This window comes from Squalius cephalus, assembly GCF_949319135.1.
Source record: "Squalius cephalus genome assembly, chromosome: 2".
In the NCBI taxonomy this organism is placed as follows: domain Eukaryota; kingdom Metazoa; phylum Chordata; class Actinopteri; order Cypriniformes; family Leuciscidae; genus Squalius; species Squalius cephalus.
The window spans coordinates 51,443,983-51,467,960 of NC_137123.1; the positions used below are offsets into that span (position 1 = coordinate 51,443,983).

The following is a 23,978-nucleotide window of genomic DNA, read 5'->3' on the forward strand; positions in this document are numbered from 1 at the left end:
ATCTTGAATATTGTTTTAATGTTTATGCAAATAATGTCCAGTTTGCCATTGTGCAAATATTTGACCTATGTTATTATAACTGTTTATTTATTACATTTTAATTATAGAATCTTCTTCCTCTTTTAGACTGAAAAAACAACAACTGGAAACCTAAAAAAATGTGCTTCATGTGGTAACATCTAAATGAATTGATTTTATTCAAATAAAAATGTTATTTAGCATTACTTAATCAACCTAAATATATATGGTTACACCATATAAAAAACTAAATGTAAGTGTAAGATAAAATACTGCAGCACTTTAAAGTGAAAATTTCAGGTAATCACCTTAATGAAAATGAGCTTGTTTTCTTAAAACACTATAATAAATAGTTTGAAAATAACTGTTTATACTTTTGAATACAAATATGCAATTAGACATGTTAAGATACCTTTATTAAAATCATAAAAATCATTGTTTGTATATGTATTGTTTGGTTAAGTCATTAAAATTCCTAAAAATCTCCTATAGGTTCTGAGTTCAATGTTATCTGGATATTATACAGCTGAATTTCAAAATGACTGATATTTTTTCCCCCAATGAGCACACATATAGCATATAGGCCTATTCCTCAATGAAAAAGAACTTCCAACATCGCGCCAAAAGACAGAATCTTATTCAAACATCATTTATTTCATGATATAACTACATATTAAAATAAAACATGTACACATATATAAATTAAGGACATATGCAGACGTATTTACAGAGCAGCGTGTTGTGCATTGTGTAAGCTGAAGGCATTGTGGTGTGAGTGCCCGATGAAGTTCATGTAATGATGATCGAGTCCCTGAACCGGTGATAAGTATCCACTGTGCTGAGACATCGCTGGATACGCGAGCGTGGGGCTCCGCGTCGAGCTGTGCCAGGAAAAGTGTCCGGGTGGGCTTTGCTGAAACACTGACTCGGTTGGACTTGAACTCTGGTACTCCAGCTGGCACAGAAGGTCCGTAGGGTCTGGTGAGATGGTACCTAACGTGCCAAACACAGGCTCGGTTACGACTTTGGACTGCAGGAACGCGAGAATCCGTGCGTACTTGGTGTCTTTGGTCTCCATTCGCTCCACGGTGGTCAGGTAGTGAACGAGGTTCTTCATGCACTCGTGATAGCCGTAGTGAAAGTAATTGGCAAACTCTGTCAGCAGTTCTCCTGAGAAAACAAAGAACCTTATTATAAAATCCATAGAAATTCATCATTGGAGACAGAGCTTGATATGATGTTTTGAAATCTTATATTTTTTTCTCTCGCGATGTGAACGAGGAATTGTATTTAATTTGTTCATATTTTTACTCTAATTTGTTATTTATTATTTATTCGAGTTTCTTACCCTTTTCTCTCCCGCGCGGGAAGTCTGCGGAGTGGAGCGCGCGCAGATACTGCACGGTCATTTCCAGGATTTCTGCTTTCTCGAGTTTCCCAGAGTTCTGTTTTAATACACAGGTTTTGTTAGTCATAGCATATATACATACATGTACAATCAAGGCAGTAATGAGCACCTAAAAGACTTAAACTCGTTAAAAGTTTCAGCTGCCCACCTGTTTAGCCAACGCCATAGGAACTGTCTTTCCCAGCTCGTTTAGACATCTGTTGATTCGGTCTCTTCTTCTTTTTTCAATGACCTTGTGAGAAACAGGAGTTTTCTGTGGAAAGGGAACATAATAAGATGAAAAATAAATTAAGGGAACAAAAGCGCCATCACCAAAAACGAAATAAGCATGGTTATATTGGATACGTTTAACTTGATAAATATAAAAACCAATCGACGGATAGGTAGTTACATTAATGAAACTCGGGAGGATAATCTATTCGGTCGATAAAATATCCTGCAGTAAGTTTAACTTGATTAGCAATAAGTTGTGAGTGGAGAGCAGCGCTGCGCTCTGCTACCCTGCACGCGCGCAAAACATCTATCCGAGGCAGGGCGTCATTGAAGGAAAGTGCTTTTACATCGCAACCAAGTGAGATAATATAATTAATTTCTTTAGAGTGAACCACTGGCTTACATGAAATATAAGACCAGGAAAATCAAGCATTCTAACAGTAGGCCCATCCCGTAATGATTTAGCCTATTCTTAACTGCGCGCAACCAAATGCTGAAATTATTGTTTTAAGTAGGAAATATTAATATTTTTAAGTTTTCAATTCTGAAAAAAAAAAAAAAAAAAAAAAAATCAATCAGTAAAAAAAAAAAAAAAAAAAAAAAGTATAAACATTGAAAGAGGCCATCGTCTGCATGCATCGTCTGGCATCATGTGTGCGCCACCAAAGTGTCCACATACCTTGCGATCCTTCATCTTTGACGCCATCATTTGGTAAAAACTAGGACAAAAATGATAGTGAAATTGTGAAAATATTGTAGCTAGACTATGTACGCGCTCCTCTTTCTAGACGCTTCAGACTGAGATGAGCTGACTGGAGGCAGCCGCTTATAAAGCGCTCGCGCATTCATGGCCCTAAATTATTCCATAGGATTAAAGGCGAGCTTTTGGTTAATGTGTGCACTTAGGATCAGTTAAAGAAATAGTAAAACCTGAAGCTGTGGGCTAGCGGGGGGCAGACCTATTTTGTTAATCCACGTGGCCTATCTAAAGACACGTGATGGGTTGCAGAATATTATTTGCATAGTAACAGGCCTTGCTGGATGTGGCTCGCTCGCGAGCGCAGAGCGCGCAATGAAAACAAAGCCCCTGGAGCAAGGCGTCTCTTTCTGTTCCACGTCGCGTTTCTCACACGATCGCCTGTTTATGGGTCTCAGCAAGCGATCTTAACTTCCATCCCAAGCCCGTCTCAGGTTTAAAGCCTGTCTACTGTTATTATAGTAATTAAGTAAGCACATAATAGGCTGTTCCGCCGAGTTCAGGGGAGACCTTTTGGAGACGGAGTCCCCCCGTTTGTTCGCCGCGTTTCTCACACGACTTGGTGACACGTCCATCTTTCATGGGCTACGGCCGGGTTTTTGTTTACATTCTCTAGTTTTGTTAGGGGCCTCGGCAGGTGTGGGGACCCGGCCTGGCACACGAGCGGCCCCTCCGACCATGTTAGAGACTCCAGCCGTCTTTGGCACACGAGGGTTACCCACCGCTGGATTCCCTTCAGAGGGGCTCAATTTGTATCCTATTATCCTATAAGAAAATGTCTATTGAGCGGAATGAATAGTTTCATTGGCCTAAATTTTAATAATGCAGTGAAAGAAAAGAAAAGGAGAAATAAAGAAGAATGCAGCTGGTCCTGACGCGCATTATTCTCCGTCACCTGCGCCTGGAGACCCCTATTCATTTGCCTAATTTCGGTCAACTTAACAAACTTTGGAAGAAATTATTCTGGTATTGTTGTGAAGGGTGAAGCTTTCTGATCGAATTAACAGCATGTTTTGATCCGGTAAATGTCATTAGAAAGAAAGAAACAATCGCGTATAGAGGGGTCTGGGTAACGCGCCAAGTGGCGACGCCAAAGCGCAATTCATGCCACAGGGGACTTTTGTACCCCCACATTGCTCAAGTTTGTGCCCAACAAAGGGCATTATTTTATACTTGAATACATTTCATACAACAATTGGCTGTTTTCATCAAACATATTTTCACAGCAAGGTTAACAACAGGTTTATTGTGTTCGCCCAGACTCCCAGACTCAGACTTCATGCGCCAAAACGCCTGGATCTTCTGCTTTTTTCACTGGGAACGTTTTAATCCTGAAGGTTGGCTACGCTTTAAAGTGCGATATCGTGTTGAATCGTGGAGGGAAAAATCAAAGATGTGAGGATTTTTTTTCTTTTTTCTTTTAAAGAATTCAAGCTCTTTGGAAAGCCAAAGCAATGGAGACTTTTTAATACTATAGCGCGCAAAAGAAAAGCACCAGTGAAACAGACTAAAGCATAAAATCCCATTACTTTTTATTGTTGAATTTACCACAACATTTTATGCAAACTCTGTGGAGCCGACACAACAAAACGTTTTAACTTGCTTTCGGATTCTGAAGTTCTGTAATGTGACCATTTTTAATCTGTTTTTTTTTGTAAACGTGTGTTGTGCATTGAAGAAGAGCAATACGTCAGCGGAATTTTCTCCTATCACAATATAATTTAATCGCCCAACATTACACCAAACAACCCCAGTACAAAAAGATTAAAGTATTTTAATATCTTGAGAATAAGCTGATATGCTGCATACATGTTTGTTTTGAGGAAGAAACTCTCCAAGAAAAAAATAGAATGCACAAAGCTGGAAAACGTGGACAAAATTGCATCTTTGTAAGCAACAAGTCCATCCCATATTTAGTGCTGGTATTTTTAGTCTCTCTCGATAAGAAGACTATAACAATAATTATATTTCTCTAATGCCTAATTTTATTTTTACACATTCCTGATGCATTTTTTTTTTTTTTTTTTACAAATTGCGTAAAACACGTATTACGCAAGAAAAAAAAAACGTATCGTTATGTATAGGTTATGTCTATATATATATATATATATATATATATATATATATATATATATATATATATATATATATATATATATATAAATCAAAACTAATATTTATGATCATAATATTCCTCAATATTAAATGTAAAAACTACACAATAAGTGCTTAGGTTACAGTTTAAACGTTTTTATAATAATAATATTTATGACAGTCATATTTATAAGCTGCAAAACGTTGAGAGTCGCAGGATTTTTTTCTGAATGACAAGATTTTATTTTTTTACTTACACAATGCTATTCAATGCTATAAAGTCATAATAATGCAATTTTTTAATCTACAGTGCTACAAAACGAACTAAAATAGTTTATTTTAAAAAAGTCTTTCTAAATGAGTTTGTATCGATAAAAGTCATAAACTTTCCTAATTGTCGTATCAATGTTTCATTGCTGTGGCACATAAAGAGTTTAAAGCTGTCCAAACACGCTTCTGTATGGGGATCCCAGTCTTAAAGAGAGGCTACCTGAAAGCTGAACTCTGTCTGTAAGGATCTGTCCATGTGAAAGAGAATTAGAGGAGCGCAGTCATGCATGTCACCCTGATTACAGCAGTACAGTTCGCCTTATTTCCCAACCAACCTAAGACTTTTTCACAGACACACTAACCAATCTGGGCTTTTTCGGACAGGAGGGGATGCTTTCGCTTGTGTGAAGGGTTGCTAGGGCAAATCTTTTTAAGAGTGATTAAATAAGTCCTGCCCTGTGCTACTGCCTTTACACTTTTCTTTCTCTGGGTGTTTTGAAACTTCAAATAGTCAAAGCATCACTTTTTTTTCTCCAATGTAATGTTTTTATTTATTTAAATAATTTATTGTATTGGTTATTTGTTTATATATATCTATATCTATATATATATAGATAGATAGATAGATAGATAGATAGATAGATAGATAGATAGATAGATATGACCTTTCCAGAAGTTGATTTAAAAACGAACTGTTTAAAAAAATGCATATGTTTATAAATAGATTGAAAGGGCCATCGTGTGGAGAGATGAACAAAACTTAACAATAGCACGATTAACAAAATCACGTCGACTTCAAATGTCTTTTAAATAATTTTAAATTTTAATTAAATCTATAAGTAACGAGTATTTATGTATTATTGTTATTCATAAGACTTTGGTTCAGACAACATTTATTATTTTAATTAGCTCTTTTTAGTTATCTATCAGCTATTTTTGTAGATGCAATTCATCTGCAAGTACAGGGCATACTACACACACTATAAACATTTGTCCAGTAGCACATTTGCGAGATTTGAAATTCCTACGTTGATGGGAAAAAATGTTGATCCTCCCGACGATGTGTTGTCATGCGAGAGGCGGTGACCCGTGGTGACCCCGGGCCAGAGACGCACACAATCCTTTAGCTTCGCGCGCCACCGTGAGTCTCCTCTGCATCACTTCACACGAGACACATTCAGCATTGTTCGCGCATCACAATAGAACATCCTTAAAATTCAAAAAATATTGTCCAAAAATACAATATAGAACTAATCACTTGATGATTTAAACTTTAGAAACAGCTTTTCTTGTTGTTTCCCCCCTTCATAAATGCAGCCTATCTTAAAAATAAATACTATGATTGAATGGCGCCCTCTTGCTCACTAGCACGTTATTGTCATTTGCAGAAGTAGCCTACAACTAAATGCTTGTTGAAAGCAAGCAAGCAAGAAAGAAGGAAAGTAAGAAAGAAAAAAAAGAAAGAAAGAAAGAAAGATAGAAAGAAAGAAAGAAAGAAAGAAAGAAAGAAAGAAAGAAAGAAAGAAAGAAAGAAAGAAAGCATTTTGGTAACACTTTATTACAGTGTGCTTGTTACACCAAACCCTAACCCCATGGTATGTACATGTAGTTAATTATTATTACACAGTAGCTACTTAAAAGCATAATTACACTGTAACACGGACACCTAAAATAAAGTGTAACCAGAATATTTAATTAAAGCTTTTTGTTAGACTTCTCAGATCTTGTTCATTCTTAATCAGCACATTTTAGAGTTATACCATAAACCTATTTTTTTTTCTTGTTATTAAATATTTTACAAATATATGTTAATTAGACGATTAGTGTTGGTGGTCAACAAAGAGGCATATTTACTGATGTGCAGTACACACTATTATAGAGCATTAAAATAACTAAATAGTTAAAAATAATTATATACTAGGCTAATTAATAGAGAATTTTTAATAGATTCCTTTTTATAACTCATTTATTATACTTCATTTCATGGTGCACAAAACTCCCCCCAAAAAAACAAACACAAAAACAGAGCTTCATTGTGTCATTAGTCATTAGTGAACATCGCAGCTGATCGCAACAGTGCGTATGTAAATGTTCCTTAAATCATGACCAATTGCAGTCGTTCTTTCAATTCATACGCGTAAACATATGTGACGGGTGTTCTGATTGGTCGAGCGCCCAGTTTCCTATCTGAAAACAGCGCGGAGGAGAGCCACACGCCTCTAAATAACAGCTGTGTGGACGCTACATTCACACCATTCAGGTTTGTGCAATTCTACTTTAATCTTGGCTAAACTACTATTCCTATTCCTGTCGATGAAACTGAATAAAACTTCCGAAACGTGCATATATATCACGAAGAAAAACGTCCAAATGCATATTGTTGGTTTAGTGCATCTGCTTTGCCTGATCATAAATGATCAGTTTAACACTAATTTTAAATGCACTGATTACGCCTTTGGCGATGTGTTTTTCTGCAGCGAGAACGAGTTCGTTTTGAAGCATGACGGAAAAGTCCGACTCATTTACGCGAATCGATTCTTTTGAACGGTTCTTTTCAGCCACTTAAAAACACGATCATTTTTCACGGCGAAAATATCCTTTCTGCATCCCAAATTAGCAATAGGCTATAGACACATGATGTTTTTTCCCCCTTGTTTTTTCGCTATTAATTTAAACAAATGTTACTACTTAAATAATTTTAAATGCTGCTCAGTTTCGCATGTGTCGGGTGTGTAATTTCTGTTATTTATCTATTAAAGTAACATTCCCCATCAATCCTCCTTTCCCGCCAAACGCATACCATCAGCTCACTAATCAGTCATAACATATCGATCATGTCCATGCAGTTATCGGATTTATGTTGACTCGAAAACCGCTCTGACCGATTTTGTCCGTTCAGATTTATTTTGTGAACCGGATCAGCGATTCATTGAAAAGATCCGATTCAAAAGAACGAATCATTCACGAATTTGACATCGCAACGCATGAGCGCTGAAAGCGCTTCCACCTTTACCAGTTAGTGAGCAGCAGAAAGTCCACAAAATATTAAAACCGTCTTCTAAAATATATAGGTTATTTATGTCTTATCCCAACACGAATTTCCATCTGGCAGAGAAGGCTGAAGATGAGTGGAGGATCTGTGTGAAGACAAAGAGAGGGGCGGACGCTTTTCGGAGTCTCGCGCGCTCTATTGTTAGTTAATTAGCTAATTCAGAACAGAATCGGATAAAGAGACAATGCATCCTTTGTCCACGACATGTTGTGGCATCACTCCTTGTCGTTTAACCTCCCATTTGCTTATCCAGATCACTGATGGCCATCACAAATTAGATGGCATCCTGAAATAGCCATACATCTCTATTACAAATAAGGGTTAACTTAACACTTGACCTTATTTCATCAACAAACCTTAAAAATAAACATAACATTTATTTGATGCAAAAAAAAAAGTGTTGACTTTGTCCATTAAAGGTTTTAAGAAAACATCCAACTACAGAATGGTGCAACAGGTCTGCTGACAAGACCTCTTAACACAGATCATTTGGTCTCATTTCGTTGATGCAGGGCTGAAAGATGCACTTATTTTTGGACCTTAACCTCCACGGAAGAATTGTATTTGTCATTTATTAAACTTTACTTAATTCGATGGATTTGCATGAAAAATCTTAAAGATATGAATTCTGTTTTTTTTTAATACTGTGGTAAGAGAAGGTTTTTAGCTTGTCTGCTCATCATTCTCATGTCAGGTAAACTCATTTCTTTTTTTTGTGGCAAAACAGAAAGTTGTGTGTGAATATGTTGTGTTTGAGATTTTCAACTTGTAAACAGCGGAGTTGCGAATTATGAGCAGCAAACACGCTCAGGACTCAAGAGATTGGAATGTTTGCAATTTTGGCTGTCTAGCAGGCTGATTTCATTTCCTTTTGTTTTTCTTTTATTCATGCAGACAGTTTGTTCTGCATCTTCAGGTTTTGTGGGTCAACTTAAGTTACATCACTTTTCTCAAGGTTGAGGTTGCATATAGCAAACTTCTTGTATATTGATAGTTTGAGTATTCTCTGTTGATAGACCATTTTGCCAGAATCTGTTATAATATTTTGCTGCAGGTATTGAAGTACAATGTGAGTCACTGGTGAACAATCCACCAAGGATGGGACTGGTAGCCCTAACCCAAAATAACACCTGTTACTGTGGTTCGTCGTTACCAATACAAATGTTGTCTCATCTCTGTTATTTAAGATTTTCGACTTAATAGACTAACAGATAAAAGAGCCTGTCTCAAATTTCAGATCTTCCGAAATTGATATCCGTTTCTCTTGTAAGTCTTTCCTCTCACAAAAAACAAAATTGCCCCCTGGCCGTCTATAGAACGTGGCGTGTATTATGTGCTGCTCCACTTTTAAACTCCTTATAGAATGCTTTAGGTGTGGTTCAGCTGGAAAGACTTCAAACATGACCAAACAAGCCCATTTCAGGCCATAATCTAGAGTTCTAGCTTATGTAAGATTAAGTAATAATAGGAAATTCAAATGAAATGTCCTTAAACAGGCATAATAAGTAGAAAAACAGGTCACACTTTATGGGTTACCTTAACTACATAACAATAAACACCTACAAGACTGAATTGACTGTGTAATTAGTATGTACGCTGTTCTGGAAAATTTCCACATTTACTGCTAATGAGTTTGAGGTTATAGGTTCAGGAGGGTTATGGTTAGGATTATAGGGGTAAGAGTTAGGTTTTGGGGTAAGGCTTGTGTTAGGTCGGGGTTATGTTATGTTAATGTTAATAAAATGCACTTTAAATGGGATTACAATGCACTAACATGTTGTATTAAATGGTTAACATAGTTAAGGCCACCTAATATAAAGTGTGACTGCAAAACACACATGGCGTATAGTTGCAAACACACTCTGTGTCTATTGCCAAGTGTTATTTTTTAAATAAATTTTGGAAGCTAACGTGAATGCTGTTTCACATAACTAATGAATAACAGCTCTACTAAATATACAGAGCAGTATTAGCTATTAGAAATAAACATGAATGAACATCAGAAGGTATGTTGAAAGAAACTGAAATGTATCATGTCTCATATATTTGCTCAATCAGCCTGTTTTTTTCACATAGCCTTCACCATACCTAGAGATTGGCATGGTTTTATTTCAGTTAGCCTAATAGCTGGTTTGATTTGCATTGAGAGATGATCTTATGGAAAGTACCCCATGCCAATCTCTAGGTATGGTGAAGGCTATGTGATGATGTGGGGCTATTTTAATTCCAGAGGCCAAGGGAACTTTATCAGGATGCATAGTATCCTGGCTCCATGAAGTAACTGGCCTTTAAAAATAAAAATCTGCCTGCCTCTATGGGAATTTAACATAGGGGTGTCCAAACTTATGCACCCTGTATTTTAAGGAAGAACATTTATTTATTTATGATACATTATTCATTCACAAAGAAAATTGGTGTCCTTAAAGGTTGGATTTTTCCTAATTTTTTAAATTAAGGCATTAAGTTCAATTTCCAAAAGATGATTTTTTATTCTTCTTTTTAGTCAACTTTAGCATGGGTGCCTAAACTTATGCATAGCACTGTATATGTATGAATAAGTTAACCTCATAGCACGCATGTTTGTGTGAAGTGAGAGTTTGTTGTTGCGCTTGTTTGTGTGTGAGGTTAAAGTTTTTTTTTTTTTTTTTATAAATACTTTTTGTTTGTACTGGTTGAAACTCTCTTCACAACCTGATAGCAATCAAAAATAGAAGTGGTCTAAATATTAAATTTTTTTGACAAATATCTTCTGTGGAAGTCTCCAGATCAAAACATTTTCTTCCAATAATTGCATTCGGTCCGATATAACCGTAATTGCAAGATGGCAACCCGTGACGTTCTGAAGCCGTTCACATCCTCAGACTCGGATTTTTGCTTTTCTATGTAAACACTATCAACACCAAAATGATCTGCAGCAGTCAGGTGGTACAAGTTAGAGCTCTATACGTTTTTTACGTTCATTATTATTATAATGTTATGTGCTTTGAGACATGAGATAATTTAACACTGTCTCTCGTCTCGTGACGCTTTGCAGAATCTGCTGTGTGTGTTCATGTGTTTTGGAGGTGGCGTGGCTTTGTAGAGCGCTCTGAAGGGAGGGTGGGATCTAATGCTTTCAAAGCTAGCTTGTTATTGTTTGGCCCAACAGTGGAGAAGTGGCTTATGGTGCGATGATGTAAAACTATTTGTCGATGTCTTGCTCTGAAGGCTGGCATATGCAAATACATTTGCCCTTGTGACGTCACAAGTCCCTCTAATATCAAAACGGGCTGTTTTTGGAGCTTGCTTAAATAAATGCTTTGTTTATGAGTAGGACGTTTTAAGCTCTGAATCTTGCAGGATGTTTTAATGGTACAAATAGGCTACTTCTTATATGTTAAAAGATCAAGGCAAATTTAATTTCTCATGTCATGACCCCTTTAAAGGTTTGATTAGGTTTTTGTGCGTGTTGTGTGTCATGTTTTTGGTATCCTGAATAGCATTTGTCAGAACAGCTGTTTGTTCTGCCTTCTCTCTCTCTTTTTCCATTGGCTTCCATTTACTGTATGTGACAACATAACTTTCCCAGCCTCCAAAATGATAAATAAAGCTTTGTGTGTGTGTGTGTGTGCATGTGTGTTATTCAGCATCAAGATTAAATGGAGAGCAAGTTTGCAGAACCTTTGGTTGAGTTTCCTGCAAAATTAAGGTCTCAATTTGTATCTATTTGTATTTATCCTAAACAATTTTAGAAGAAACATCTAAGGGGAAGTTTAAACAAAACTTCATTAAATCGTGCTATGAAAGAACAATCATTGAGCAATACAAAGTTCCTCTGGGTTCTGCTGAAGGACTTTCTGTCTGTCTCTCTGTCTCACTCTTTCTGTCTTTCTCTCAGTGGGCTGATTGTAAGTGTAGCTCTGTCATTGGTTTGTGCTCTTTGCGGCCCAAGTATGGAGAGAGGTTAGCTTTCAGTTCGAGAACAAGCTCTGGCCAGAACGGCCATGTGATTTTCCCATCTGTGAGCCAGATACACACACAGCTGCTTCCCCCTCTCACAAGTCTCATGTGGGCATATAAATGCATAGTTTACAGTACATCTTTTATGAATAACCACTCTTCAAGTTTACACTAACACTGTGCAGCACCACACAAACATTTAAATCTTCAACGACACTTACACAAATTCTGGGCACTATTGATAAGCCTATAATTACTAATGTTATGGCCAATAAACAAACAAAAAATAAATAAGCAAAATTAAAACACACTAAAACCTAAATTAATAGTTTTAAATGAATGCTTTCAAACGTTTTTAAAATTGAATGCTGCATCACAGTTAAATATCCAATGTCAGCTGTTTCAGACAGTTACAACCGTTACTAATTATAAAAAACACTAATAGCATCTGATAATGGAGCTGATATATTGTGTATCTCTAGATAATTAAAAAATTAAATAATAAACCACCCCTTCCCCGAATTCAGATCTTAAATGTCATTAAAATAATGTCCCAATGCAAAATATTGCTTTTTATGTTAACACTAATGTTGGACAGTCTTATTGACAATTTGTTTTACAGTACTTGTTTTGATTTTTGGTGTGAAATGTGACCCAGATATGTTCTTGACAGAGACACGTTCTGTGAGATTTGTGAGAGAGCTTATTTTCTGGCACATGTGGAATGTCTTCCTTATTTTTTCTCTTTATCCATGTGAATTAGGCTACTGTATTGTGTTTGAGTACAGAGTGTTTGAGTTGCCACACATCTCTTATTCTCGTATTACAGAGCAGATCTGCTGCACTACTATCAGCTACTGTGCTGTTCAGCAAGAATTTCACACACGTACGTCAGCTCTCACGTCTTTGGATTGGATTTGTGTGCTTATGTTTCAGAGATAAGAACAGCAACAGTACGCTTTGTATTGATGTGTGGGATGCCAGCATCTCCATGTGTTTTGAAGCATTTTAAAAGACTCGCTCACGCACGACACAAGCATACACGACTGCATCTGGTAAAACAGACTACAGGGCATAAATACTTGAGCCAACAGCTATAAAAACATTCGTGCTGCATTGAGGAGTGGGAGACGCTTGAGAAAAAGAAAAGGAGAATCAAGGGGAAATTCAGTGACAGTTTATAGTGAAAGATTGATAGAGAGCGTGAGAGAAAAAAAGAGAGACCCACGTGGTGGTATTGCTGTCCGTGAGGGTCATTCTGCTATTCATAGCTATAGTTTCCTTTAGCACTGCTTTGGTCAGTTTAACTGCAACAACAGACACAACGCAAACAACGCAAAACAACGCAATTACAATACAGCTATTTCTCACTCACAAGAAAAAACCTAACCAGAGCTGCACAGTAAGTCTTTTTTTTTGGCGTTCAGTTTTGATTCTATTATAAAAGTGGCTTTATGTCAAGCTGTGTGTGTTTTTACCTGTGCTGTGATACTTTGGATATAGGACTGTCCCTATAGAAGTAAGGTAAATGTGGGTAAAATTTGGGGGCATCCTCAATTGGAAAATCAATTAATAAATAACACTAATATTCATGAAATGTCCTCATTGAGCTGTGTAAATGTGTGTGTACTTCACATACTCCTGGGTAAGTTCAAGGTCAGAGGCACTGGGCTTTTAGTAGAGTGGAACCGAGAGAAAGTTTTTACCTTGAGAAAGATATATATATACACTCACCTAAAGGATTATTAGGAACACCTGTTCAATTTCTCATTAATGCAATTATCTAATCAACCAATCACATGGCAGTTGCTTCAATGCATTTAGGGGTGTGGTCCTGGTCAAGACAATCTCCTGAACTCCAAACTGAATGTCAGAATGGGAAAGAAAGGTGATTTAAGCAATTTTGAGCGTGGCATGGTTGTTGCTGCCAGACGGGCCGGTCTGAGTATTTCACAATCTGCTCAGTTACTGGGATTTTCACGCACAACCATTTCTAGGGTTTACAAAGAATGGTGTGAAAAGGGAAAAACATCCAGTATGCGGCAGTCCTGTGGGCGAAAATGCCTTGTTGATGCTAGAGGTCAGAGGAGAATGGGCCGACTGATTCAAGCTGATAGAAGAGCAACTTTGACTGAAATAACCACTCGTTACAACCGAGGTATGCAGCAAAGCATTTGTGAAGCCACAACACGCACAACCTTGAGGCGGATGGGCTACAACAGCAGAAGACCCCACCGGGTACCACTCATCTCCACTACAAATTGGAAAAAGAGGCTACAATTTGCACGAGCTCACCAAAATTGGACAGTTGAAGACTGGAAAAATGTTGCCTGGTCTGATGAGTCTCGATTTCTGTTGAGACATTCAGATGGTAGAGTCAGAATTTGGCGTAAACAGAATGAGAACATGGATCCATCATGCCTTGTTACCACTGTGCAGGCTGGTGGTGGTGGTGTAATGGTGTGGGGGATGTTTTCTTGGCACACTTTAGGCCCCTTAGTGCCAATTGGGCATCGTTTAAACGCCACGGCCTACCTGAGCATTGTTTCTGACCATGTCCATCCCTTTATGACCACCATGTACCCATCCTCTGATGGCTACTTCCAGCAGGATAATGCACCATGTCACAAAGCTTGAATCATTTCAAATTGGTTTCTTGAACATGACAATGAGTTCACTGTACTAAAATGGCCCCCACAGTCACCAGATCTCAACCCAATAGAGCATCTTTGGGATGTGGTGGAACTGGAGCTTCGTGCCCTGGATGTGCATCCCACAAATCTCCATCAACTGCAAGATGCTATCCTATCAATATGGGCCAACATTTCTAAAGAATGCTTTCAGCACCTTGTTGAATCAATGCCACGTAGAATTAAGGCAGTTCTGAAGGCGAAAGGGCATCAAACACAGTATTAGTATGGTGTTCCTAATAATCCTTTAGGTGAGTGTATATATATTTATTAACATTTTATATACATGTATAGTGTGTGTGTGTGTGTGTGTGTGTGTGTGTGTGTGTGTGTGTGTGTGTGTGAGAGAGAGAGAGAGAGAGAGAGAGAGAGAGAGAGAGAGAGAGAGAGAGAGAGAGAGAGTGTAAAAGTGTGAAACTCTACCCTACCTAACCCTACACTAACAAAGACTCCTGAGGTGAAGACCCACCATATTATCGACAACACATTAACAGTGCTGTTCACAGGCTTTATCACTCATTTTAACCCTCTGCATGAAGATGAAGTGGTTTCAGACTCAGAGGTATTATCAGGCATTAGCTGGCTAACACCTCACTAATGCAGGGAAGCTGTCAGCCTTTAGTGAAGGTTTCCATCTTTAGTGTGAGAGCATGGAAGTCAAGTCAAGCTGCAGACGTTTCTTGGGTCTCAGCTGAATGAAGGGTCCTCAATACTGTCTTTAATCATAGTCCACTTCCATGAGGAGGGCCTGTACAGAGAAACATTGCTGGAGGCGATAGGCTGATGCAGCTGAAATATTTATTTGAAATATATATTATTTTTTTTAATAGCCCTATTTTCTGCTCATATTGAACTGCCATGAAACAAACCATAGGGATAAAATGAAAGATTGTGACTGTCTTTCTCAGCTAAGTTGAGTGTTCACTGATTATTATGAACTGGGATAAAACAGGCGTGTGTGTGTATGTATAGGGATGCACTATGATATTGACTTTCTGGCTGATTTTATAAATCTATACTAGTTTAAGGAATTCACTTATGTTTGTGTTACATACTGCTCCGAGACTTGGATTGGAGATCCAAACGCAGCTTTATTAGGGTAATCCAAAATTGTACTTCAAATAACAGATGGGATCAAAAACACAGGGCAAACAATACAAAACCACAACTGAGTCCAAAATCAAATCATAGGCAAACAGGGAAATCCAGGAAACCAGGCAGATGATCGAAACCATAACACGGGAAGCCAACGAGAGAGTGCTCAGGATTGCCCTGTTACACAAACAAGACTTCACAAAGAATGGCAGAAAACACCAGGCTTAAATAGGCAGACCTAACTAGATAATGACACACCATGGAAGTGACCAAACAATAATGAGTCCAGGCAATGGGTTATGGGAACTGAAGTTCATGATGGGGAAAGTAAGTGAGTTGGGAGGAGTGCCCTCTGGTGGTGATCATGGACATTTCAGCTGATGGATGTAATAGTTTGAATGCAAATCTCATACTTCATCCATTTTTGTACAAAACATGTTTTCTTTGCCAATAACTTTAATGCCAGTCACAATCATTTTAATAAGGGCCAATACGTCATATACAAAAATAATTTCAAATATTCATCATAAATATTACCAAATGTTGCATTCACTTAAAACTGATTTTCAAATGACAATTAAAAGTGCATTTCAAAATACACTAGTATCTGTTTTGTTTTTCCATAATCACTTTGTGTGTCCTCCCTCTGTGTTTTTCTTTTCAGACTTGAGTAAGCTGAATTGGCAAAGCAATGCAGGCCCAGGATCTGATCCGACACCTGCGGATGCCTGAGCTGGACGACGTGAGGCAGTATGTGCGCAGTTTACCCACTAACACCCTCATGGGCATGGGCGCATTCGCTGCCATCACCACATACTGGCTGGCCACCCGTCCCAAAGCCCTTAAACCACCATGTGACCTCGCCATGCAGTCCGTGGAGGTACCGGTAAGTGTGAAAATGCAGTTGTTTTGTGTAGTTTTATACCTAGGGGTAGGGGTTTAAACGACTTCAGATTTTTTTAAGCCAACATTTATGTGATAAAAGTCGAGTCGACTAGTCGCTGAACCTCGAGCTGAGACTAGAAAGACTAGACTAGAAGTTGCCTTGTGCCGGGTTTTTGCTCGTTCTAAATCAGATACAGATAAAGTAGCACAGTAAAGATTACATTGAATGCATTAGTGAGAGAGCGTTTGTTTGTGAATTAATTCTATTGTGCAGGGTTTCTCTACTGAAGCTGTTGGTTTAAGTCACTATAAGAAATATATGCTAGAACTTTTCAGTTTCTAAGCTATTTTATTGATAAATCACAGAACAGTGTTGACTATACATTTCTGTGCTACTGAATGATTCTGTACAATGCTGCTGTGCATTAGTTTAGATCGGTGATTAACTTACATGTACAATAAGCTGTTTAAAACATGCATTCACCTGTTTAATTTTGAGCATCCAGATGGTATAAACAATCATATCTTGTGGAGCGCTCTCGGAGTATGCATTCCCGTCCTCCTGTCTTAAACCGAGGCCCTGACTCTCTGTTGGCATTAAAAATCCCAAATTTGCCCATTGGCCTCTGTCCATCACGGCCTCCTAATCATCCCCATATACTCATTGGCTTCATCACTCTGTCTCCTCTCCACCAATAAGCTGGTGTGTGGTGGGCGTTCTGGCGCAATATGGCTGCCGTTGCATCTTCCAGGTGGATGCTGCACATTGGTGGTGGTTGAGGAGATTCCCCTTCTAGCGCTTTGAGTGCAGAGAAAAGCGCTATATAAATGTAACAAATTAAATCTATTTGTCATTTTAATTGTTGGAAACGGAGTGTAAAAGTGGACTTCAAAGATTTCTTATCCTGTTGCGCCCTCTATAGTCCATGGTCAGTGACTAGTCGACGTCAAGCATAAAGCGTCATGGTAGAGCATTTAAGTCGACTAGTCTGTGCAACCCCTAGTTCAGGGTTAGTAGTCTCATCAATATGTCTGTAAAACAAAGTCTGATCTACATTGTAGTTTTTTTTAAGGCCACATAGACAGGTAGACCTAGATGCAAAATGACCAACCATAGTTTAGATCAGTGGTTCTCAACTCCAGTCCTCGGGACCCGTTGCTCTGCACATTTTGTATGTCTCTCTTATCTGACACACTCAGTTCAGTTCATGGAGTCTCTCTTAACGAGCTGATGATCTGATTCAGGTGTGTTAAATAAGGGAGACATACAAAATGTGCAGAGCAGCGGGTCCCGAAGACTGGAGTTGAGAACCACTGGTTTAGATGATGCCTACTCTAAAACTCTGGCATGCAACAATGAGGTAAATCTTTAATTTTGAGATTATTGACTATTGATTATACCATCAGTTACACTTGAATATTTCTTGTTTCAATGTTACTAACCACCTCAAACATAGCTATTAAATATGTTGTACATCAAACATTTCATTCCATAAAAGTTTTGCCATAAAACTTTGGTAATTTGGTAATTCTTCATTGGAATTATTCAATGTGGCCAGTGGCCACCTGGTAAAAGAACTTGCCAGCAGTTTGAGAAAAACTAGTGGATTCTCATCTCCAACAGTTGCTTAGCAGCCAGTGGCTTGCAAATCCACCAAGGTCATAATTTCTCCACATCATCATAGCTTGCAAAACTTGTAACGCATTAAAATAAACACGTTTTCAGTCAGTGACCTTAGGACGCATTCTAGAGTCAAATCTATTTTGAAAGGTTGAAAGTGTCTCAGCTCGAGGTGCAAGATTTTAGTGATTATATACAGCAGTACAGACTGTTGCTTCCTCTGGTTAACCCAGCATATGAAGAGGTCACCCACTACATGTCACAAAACTCTGCTTGTATGAGCTGTCTTAAGTTGCCCATCAGTGTTCTCAGACATATAGTACTGTACATTTAAATAAATCTTAGTGCACAAAATATGTGCTGTGTTTTCTTGGGATCATGCATTGTGGTTTCTATAATAACCATGTTTAATTCCTGTCTGTAGAAGAAAAGGTTTAATATACACTACCATTCTAATATAATGTTTTTATTCGGCTAGAATGCATTAAATCGATCAAAGGTGACAGTAACAAAATTGATAATTCAATTTTTTTATTTTTATTTAAATAAATATAGTAAAATAGAAAACAGTCATTTAAAATTGTAATAACATTTCACAATATTACATATTTTACCTGTTTTTGTGAGCAAATGCAGCCTTGGTGAGCATAAGAGACATATGCTCAAAAAAATAAACTACTAGGCCAAAACTTTTGAATGGTAGTGTGTGTGTGTTGAAAACATTGGAACCTACAGCTGGTTTTGGAATGTTAATGGTTTTGTGTGTACACATGTGCACATGCACAGACTGTAACGATGCCTTATATACGAATAATTACAGCCTCTTTCACCCAGACGAGTGTAATTATAGATGTATGCCCTTGATCTCTGTCTCTGTCTTTGGCTGAAGAAAACATAGAGGTTCTTGTATTCTCACTATTTCTTGTATGTTTGCTATGGTAACTGAAACGTGTTGGCAACAGATATAAAGCCAGTCAGATTCACTGAGCAACGACCATCTGTAAATTCTTTTAGCGTGAAGTCTTCCTTCCTTCTGCTGTTAATGGCCTGGTCCTTTTGTTTTATCAAACCTAAAGTAGTGAAAGATTCGGTGACCTTTACATTTCTGTGAGTCTTATTTTCTTGTTTATTTTGACAAGTTAATGCTACTGTAAAAATTGTTTATGCATAAATGAAATTAGCATTTTGTTCTGGTCCTCAAATATCAAATGCACTGGGATGATTCACTCTTCATTTTACTCTCTGTCTGTTCATGCTGTTCCAGAGTATCTGTCTGGTGTGGAAGCAAAGCGGGAGCGGATTTGTAAGGAGTTGTGATTTGATTTTCTGGGACAGAACTACATCATAGTTCATTCGTTTTGTTTTTTCAGGGTAGTGAATATGCTCGTCGGTCTATCCTATTGGACGGTGACACATACATGACATACTACTATAAAGACGCTCGGACAATGTATGAGTTTTTCTTACGAGGACTAAGAGTGTCAAGTAAGTCAAGTGGTCATTTAAACAGACCTTAAAATCAACTAAATGAATAGATCACCTAGAGCTGCACGATTAATCGTTAAAAGATTGCGATCTATAACCAAAATGTCAATGATTCGGCTATGTCTATTAAATCTTTGACAAGTACGATCACAGCGAACAATTAAATCTGTGTTCGTACTGCTGCTGACCCAGAGAAAGCAGTTATCATCATATATAGATATGAAACAGCTTTACAAAAAGTCTTTTCAACCACACAGTATATATTTTTTTTTTTCTGGAAGTACTGGAATAAAGTTTATTGCATATAAACACTGATGTCTGCCCTAGCGATCAAAGTTGAGTAAATGACACATTTTGAAGTAACTTGACACTTCAAATAAAGATTTATCAATAACATTGTTACACCAGTAGGTGGCGACAAGGGACTGTTAGTGAATTTGTCATTGAATCATTCATTCAAAAGATTTGTTCAAAAATGCTGATCCATCCAGTAATGAAACAAGTCTTTATGAGCGAGTCATTGAATCATTCATTAAAACCAATTTTTTTTTTTTTACAATTATTAATTCAGATTAATTAAATATTTTTTAAATATACTGTGTTGTTTAGTTGTCTATTCAGAATCGTGGGAGAATCGGGATCTCTATTTTAAACAAAAAAATATCCAGAATCGTGCAGCTCTAAGCTTAAAGTTTTGTCATCATTTTTGAGATCTTTACATTTTTGTTATTTCATTTTTATAGATAATGGTCCTTGTTTGGGATCACGAAAAGCAAGCAAGCAATATAAATGGCTGTCGTATAAAGAGGTACGATTTCTGTAGTCTGCGGTGTGATTTTAAATCAGAACTGGTTTAGCATTTTATTTTGTAAATGTCCATGGATTCCTCTCTTGTTTATATTTGATCAGATATGGCTGTGCAATTGAATAAAGTTATGTATTTCCGTATGATGTTTGTGTTTGTAGGTAGCAGACAGGGCAGAGTTTGCAGGTTCAGCATTACTCCACAGAGGTCACAGTCAATCGGGAGACAAATACATTGGCATCTTTGCACAGAACAGGCCAGAGGTAATCATCTGACTCAGACAGTTTGATTGTAAAATGGATTGATGTGGGCTGTAGGCCGATAATCATGTATATGTAAGTAAACTAAACAATATGATAACTTCTAAAGCCACTTTTTGTCTATTCATTGCTTTACTTGTTTACCACAATAATGTAATAACTTTGAACATTTTGGTCCCACTTTATATTGTGTCTTACTCTTTAACTAATTTGTACCAACATTTAAATTAATAATTTGATACAGTGCACTTATTATGTACATACATCATGTTTTTACATTGTACTTATATTATCATAATTATCTGCATTTTCCCTTCCCTTTTACTAAATCTGTCCTAACCTTACCCGTATCCCGCCTCAATAGCTGCAAAAGTGCTTTGCAATACAACTTCAACAAAATAATTACATTGTTCTTATTATTTGATGTAAGGAGATCATAGTTAAAGACACCTTGTATAAAGTATGACCGAATTTTTTCATTTGGTTGCTTTCTCAGAAATATCAATATATACGATTTAATTAAAATGTCATGTATTCACATTAATTGAACGTTGATTGACAGCCCTAAGTAATCACTTCGCTTATTGTACAGCAGGTCTGGCAGCACTTCCTAATCCTGTTTTATTCTATATTTATTTCGTTTAAGATGCTATTATTTTTGCATAAGTATGTGTATTCCACAACTGATTAAATTTCTTGTACATTAGTGGACGATTTCAGAGCTGGCATGTTACACATATTCACTGGTGGCAGTGCCACTCTATGACACACTGGGTACAGAGGCCATCAGCTACATCATTGACAAAGGTGAGCAAGCGCACAGCATTTCTTTATAATTCTGTGCAGAAGTTTTATGATATCTTCCCCTTCTATTTAGTTTTATTTCTGAAAATAAATACTTGAAAAAAATATTTATTTTATTTTTATTCAGACTAAAAATGTCCTATTCCTATTACGAAAAAGCATTTTGTTCACTGAAAAAGTAACTAAAACACGATTAACTAGAACCTATTTATTAAAATTACATTTAAATTTTTTTTAATTGAATTACTTAAAGGCACAATATGTAAGATTTTTGGATTAAAATATCCAAAAACCACTAAAACAATATATATTTGTTGACTTGTGTACTTACATTATCCCAAATGTTCCCAACAATGTTTAAATCCAGAAAAATCAGCTATTTTAACCAGTGTAACGGCCCGTGTCATTGCGTAGCATGTCAATGACATCATATCCGCACTACACTTAATTTCCGTAGAAAACATGGAAACACCATTTAAAACCAGGAAACACGCTTTAATTTGTTATGCTTTTTGGTGAGCAACTGTTTGAATACTTTTAACGATAGAAAATGAATCATTGTTATATAGCTCAACACGGTTAGTCTTATTGTTTGAATCTATTGATTTCTTGATTTACCGCAAGTAACATATTTGTACCATGCCTCAAAGATAACACTTTTTTTGTCAAGTGGCTCACACAGCATAATCAGAAAGAGCTTTATTTGTAGTAACAGTAACACAGCATTTTATACAATACATTTTAAAATAAATTGCATGCTATTTAGGAACACAAGTCATCCAGCTACTAATATCGATCTAGCTTACTGCGGTGTGCAACAAGTGTCTCATACCAGCCACCAAGCAAGTCAGGTAAAGTGACCTATAATTCAGCATTTGCTGCTATTTCATCAGAATGAAATTAAATAATGTGAATTTAAGTGATCAAACATAACTGTAGCAAAGTTTAAATTCAGGGATGAAGGAGGTGGGCGTTAAACAACTTTAATCGTAACTTTAATCATAAAATATGCATGAACAACAAATCGAAGAGAGCGGCAGCGGCCGATATAAGCAAAAACAGCAACGTAAAATGTCCTGGGCTCTCAGCCCTTCCCTGCTTCATACCACAGTAACATTAATACAACTTTAATACATTAGCTCACCCATGAACATGATTTCTGCCTGAGTCTCGTCGGATTGCTTTCCATCGGCTGTGGAGGTGAAGACGACAACTCCCATGATTCCACGCTCATTCACGTCGTCATCAAGCTACGCCTTTGTTAATGTTTTGAAAGCAACTTCTAGCGGCAAAACTTACATACTGTGCCTTTAATATTTAATTAATTAACAGAACTATTTTTCATTTCATTTGAAGATTTGAATGAAGATGGAAATCATGTTGACATTATGATGTGTTGTCGGAATTGTGGAAATTTATTGTGGGTAACAGAGCTTTTGTTGTAGCCTCCATCTCCACTGTGATCTGTGATCTCGCGGAGAAGGCTCGTCTTATCTTGGACTGTGTGTCTGGCCGGAAGCACAGCGTCACAACCATAGTGATCATGGAGAACTTTGACAGTGAGCTGACTGCACAAGCACAACAGAACGGCATTGAAGTTTTGAGCCTCAAGGAGCTGGAGGTTTGATACACACACACACTTAAACACATTTGCTAAACAGTGATCCCATTAATCTATTTGTACTGCACTAAATGAAGTCTTTCTTTTGGCAGGCTATTGGCAAAGTCAACCACAAGACTCCCATTGTGAGTAAAACTGAGCACTGTATTGATTTACAGACTTGCAACATTATATGTGAATAATGAATAGTTTTATTTGATTGCTTTATTGTTTTTTTTTTACTTCATAATTGAATGACTGCTTAGTATTGAATTTTTATTTCAAGCCTCCTAAACCAGAGGACCTGGCACTGATTTGCTTCACAAGTGGAACTACAGGTATGCATTTATATAATCCAATCATAACACCTCTGTGTAGATTTGGCATGTTATTGAATAAGGCAATGTTAATGTATTTGGTCTTGGCGGACTAGATCTGCTACGCTGCTGCTATGTATGGACTTGATACTGCTAATAGATACACAGACACACTGCTGTTAGCATGAAAGATATCCTGCTGCTGCTGCATAAGTAGACATGCATAAATCCCATAGCAGATTTAGACAGGTGGAGGTGGAGGGTCTCAGAGGAACTCTGATAGCGCTGCAGGACTAGCATACAGCAAACACTAAACCAGACTATTTAAATGTTGAGCAAGCAATCTCATTGGCCGCAGGATCAGCAGAGGCCAATCAGCTTGTCCCATGCGGTAATTATGTGATTGCTTGTAGATTGCATGTAATGGACCTATCAGCCCAGGCCCTCTAGAATTTCATGTCTGAACTAGATATTAATGTATTAAAGTATTTAATTGTTATTAATCTCAAACAAAGATTCAATGCTTTCCAATGAAAAAATAATATGCACAAATGTGGCTTTAATCATTGAGTATTCATTGATGAACAAAGCAGACTTCTTTCCTTTTTCATTTACATGTTGCTTCAAAGTCATATTTTGGCAATTTTTAGGACTCCAACCTGGAG

The 23,978-nt window shown here is 37.3% G+C and overlaps 2 protein-coding genes across 4 annotated transcripts in view; one reads left to right on the forward strand and one right to left on the reverse strand.

Moving 5' to 3' along the window:
• Positions 1–555: 555 nt before the first annotated feature.
• On the reverse strand, positions 556–5,889 carry helt (helt bHLH transcription factor). Of its 2 annotated transcripts, none has more exons than XM_079859885.1 (4): positions 2,319–2,735; positions 1,575–1,679; positions 1,367–1,463; positions 556–1,188 (listed from the first exon to the last, which is right to left on the reverse strand). In XM_079859885.1, exons 1-4 carry the CDS (start codon positions 2,346–2,348, stop codon positions 743–745), a joined length of 678 nt encoding a protein of 225 aa, XP_079716011.1. In that variant the 5' UTR covers positions 2,349–2,735; the 3' UTR covers positions 556–742. The 2 variants fall into 2 exon arrangements, with proteins under 2 accessions (XP_079716011.1, XP_079716012.1); XM_079859886.1 differs by lacking the exon at positions 2,319–2,735 and adding an exon at positions 5,789–5,889 and having other exon boundaries at positions 558–1,188.
• Positions 5,890–6,929: 1,040 nt separating this feature from the next.
• Positions 6,930–23,978, forward strand: part of acsl1a (acyl-CoA synthetase long chain family member 1a) — a 33,180-nt gene continuing 16,131 nt past the window's right edge. The window contains exons 1-9 of one of the 2 annotated variants that reach the window (XM_079858227.1): positions 6,930–7,020; positions 16,201–16,422; positions 19,413–19,527; positions 20,271–20,335; positions 20,494–20,595; positions 21,300–21,399; positions 22,842–23,017; positions 23,110–23,142; positions 23,283–23,334. In XM_079858227.1, the coding sequence (XP_079714353.1) occupies positions 16,228–16,422; positions 19,413–19,527; positions 20,271–20,335; positions 20,494–20,595; positions 21,300–21,399; positions 22,842–23,017; positions 23,110–23,142; positions 23,283–23,334 (838 nt within the window). In that variant the 5' untranslated portion in view covers positions 6,930–7,020; positions 16,201–16,227. Of the gene's footprint in view, positions 7,021–12,703; positions 13,154–16,200; positions 16,423–19,412; positions 19,528–20,270; positions 20,336–20,493; positions 20,596–21,299; positions 21,400–22,841; positions 23,018–23,109; positions 23,143–23,282; positions 23,335–23,978 lie in introns of those variants that run through there. The other variant, XM_079858228.1, reaches the window with a different exon arrangement.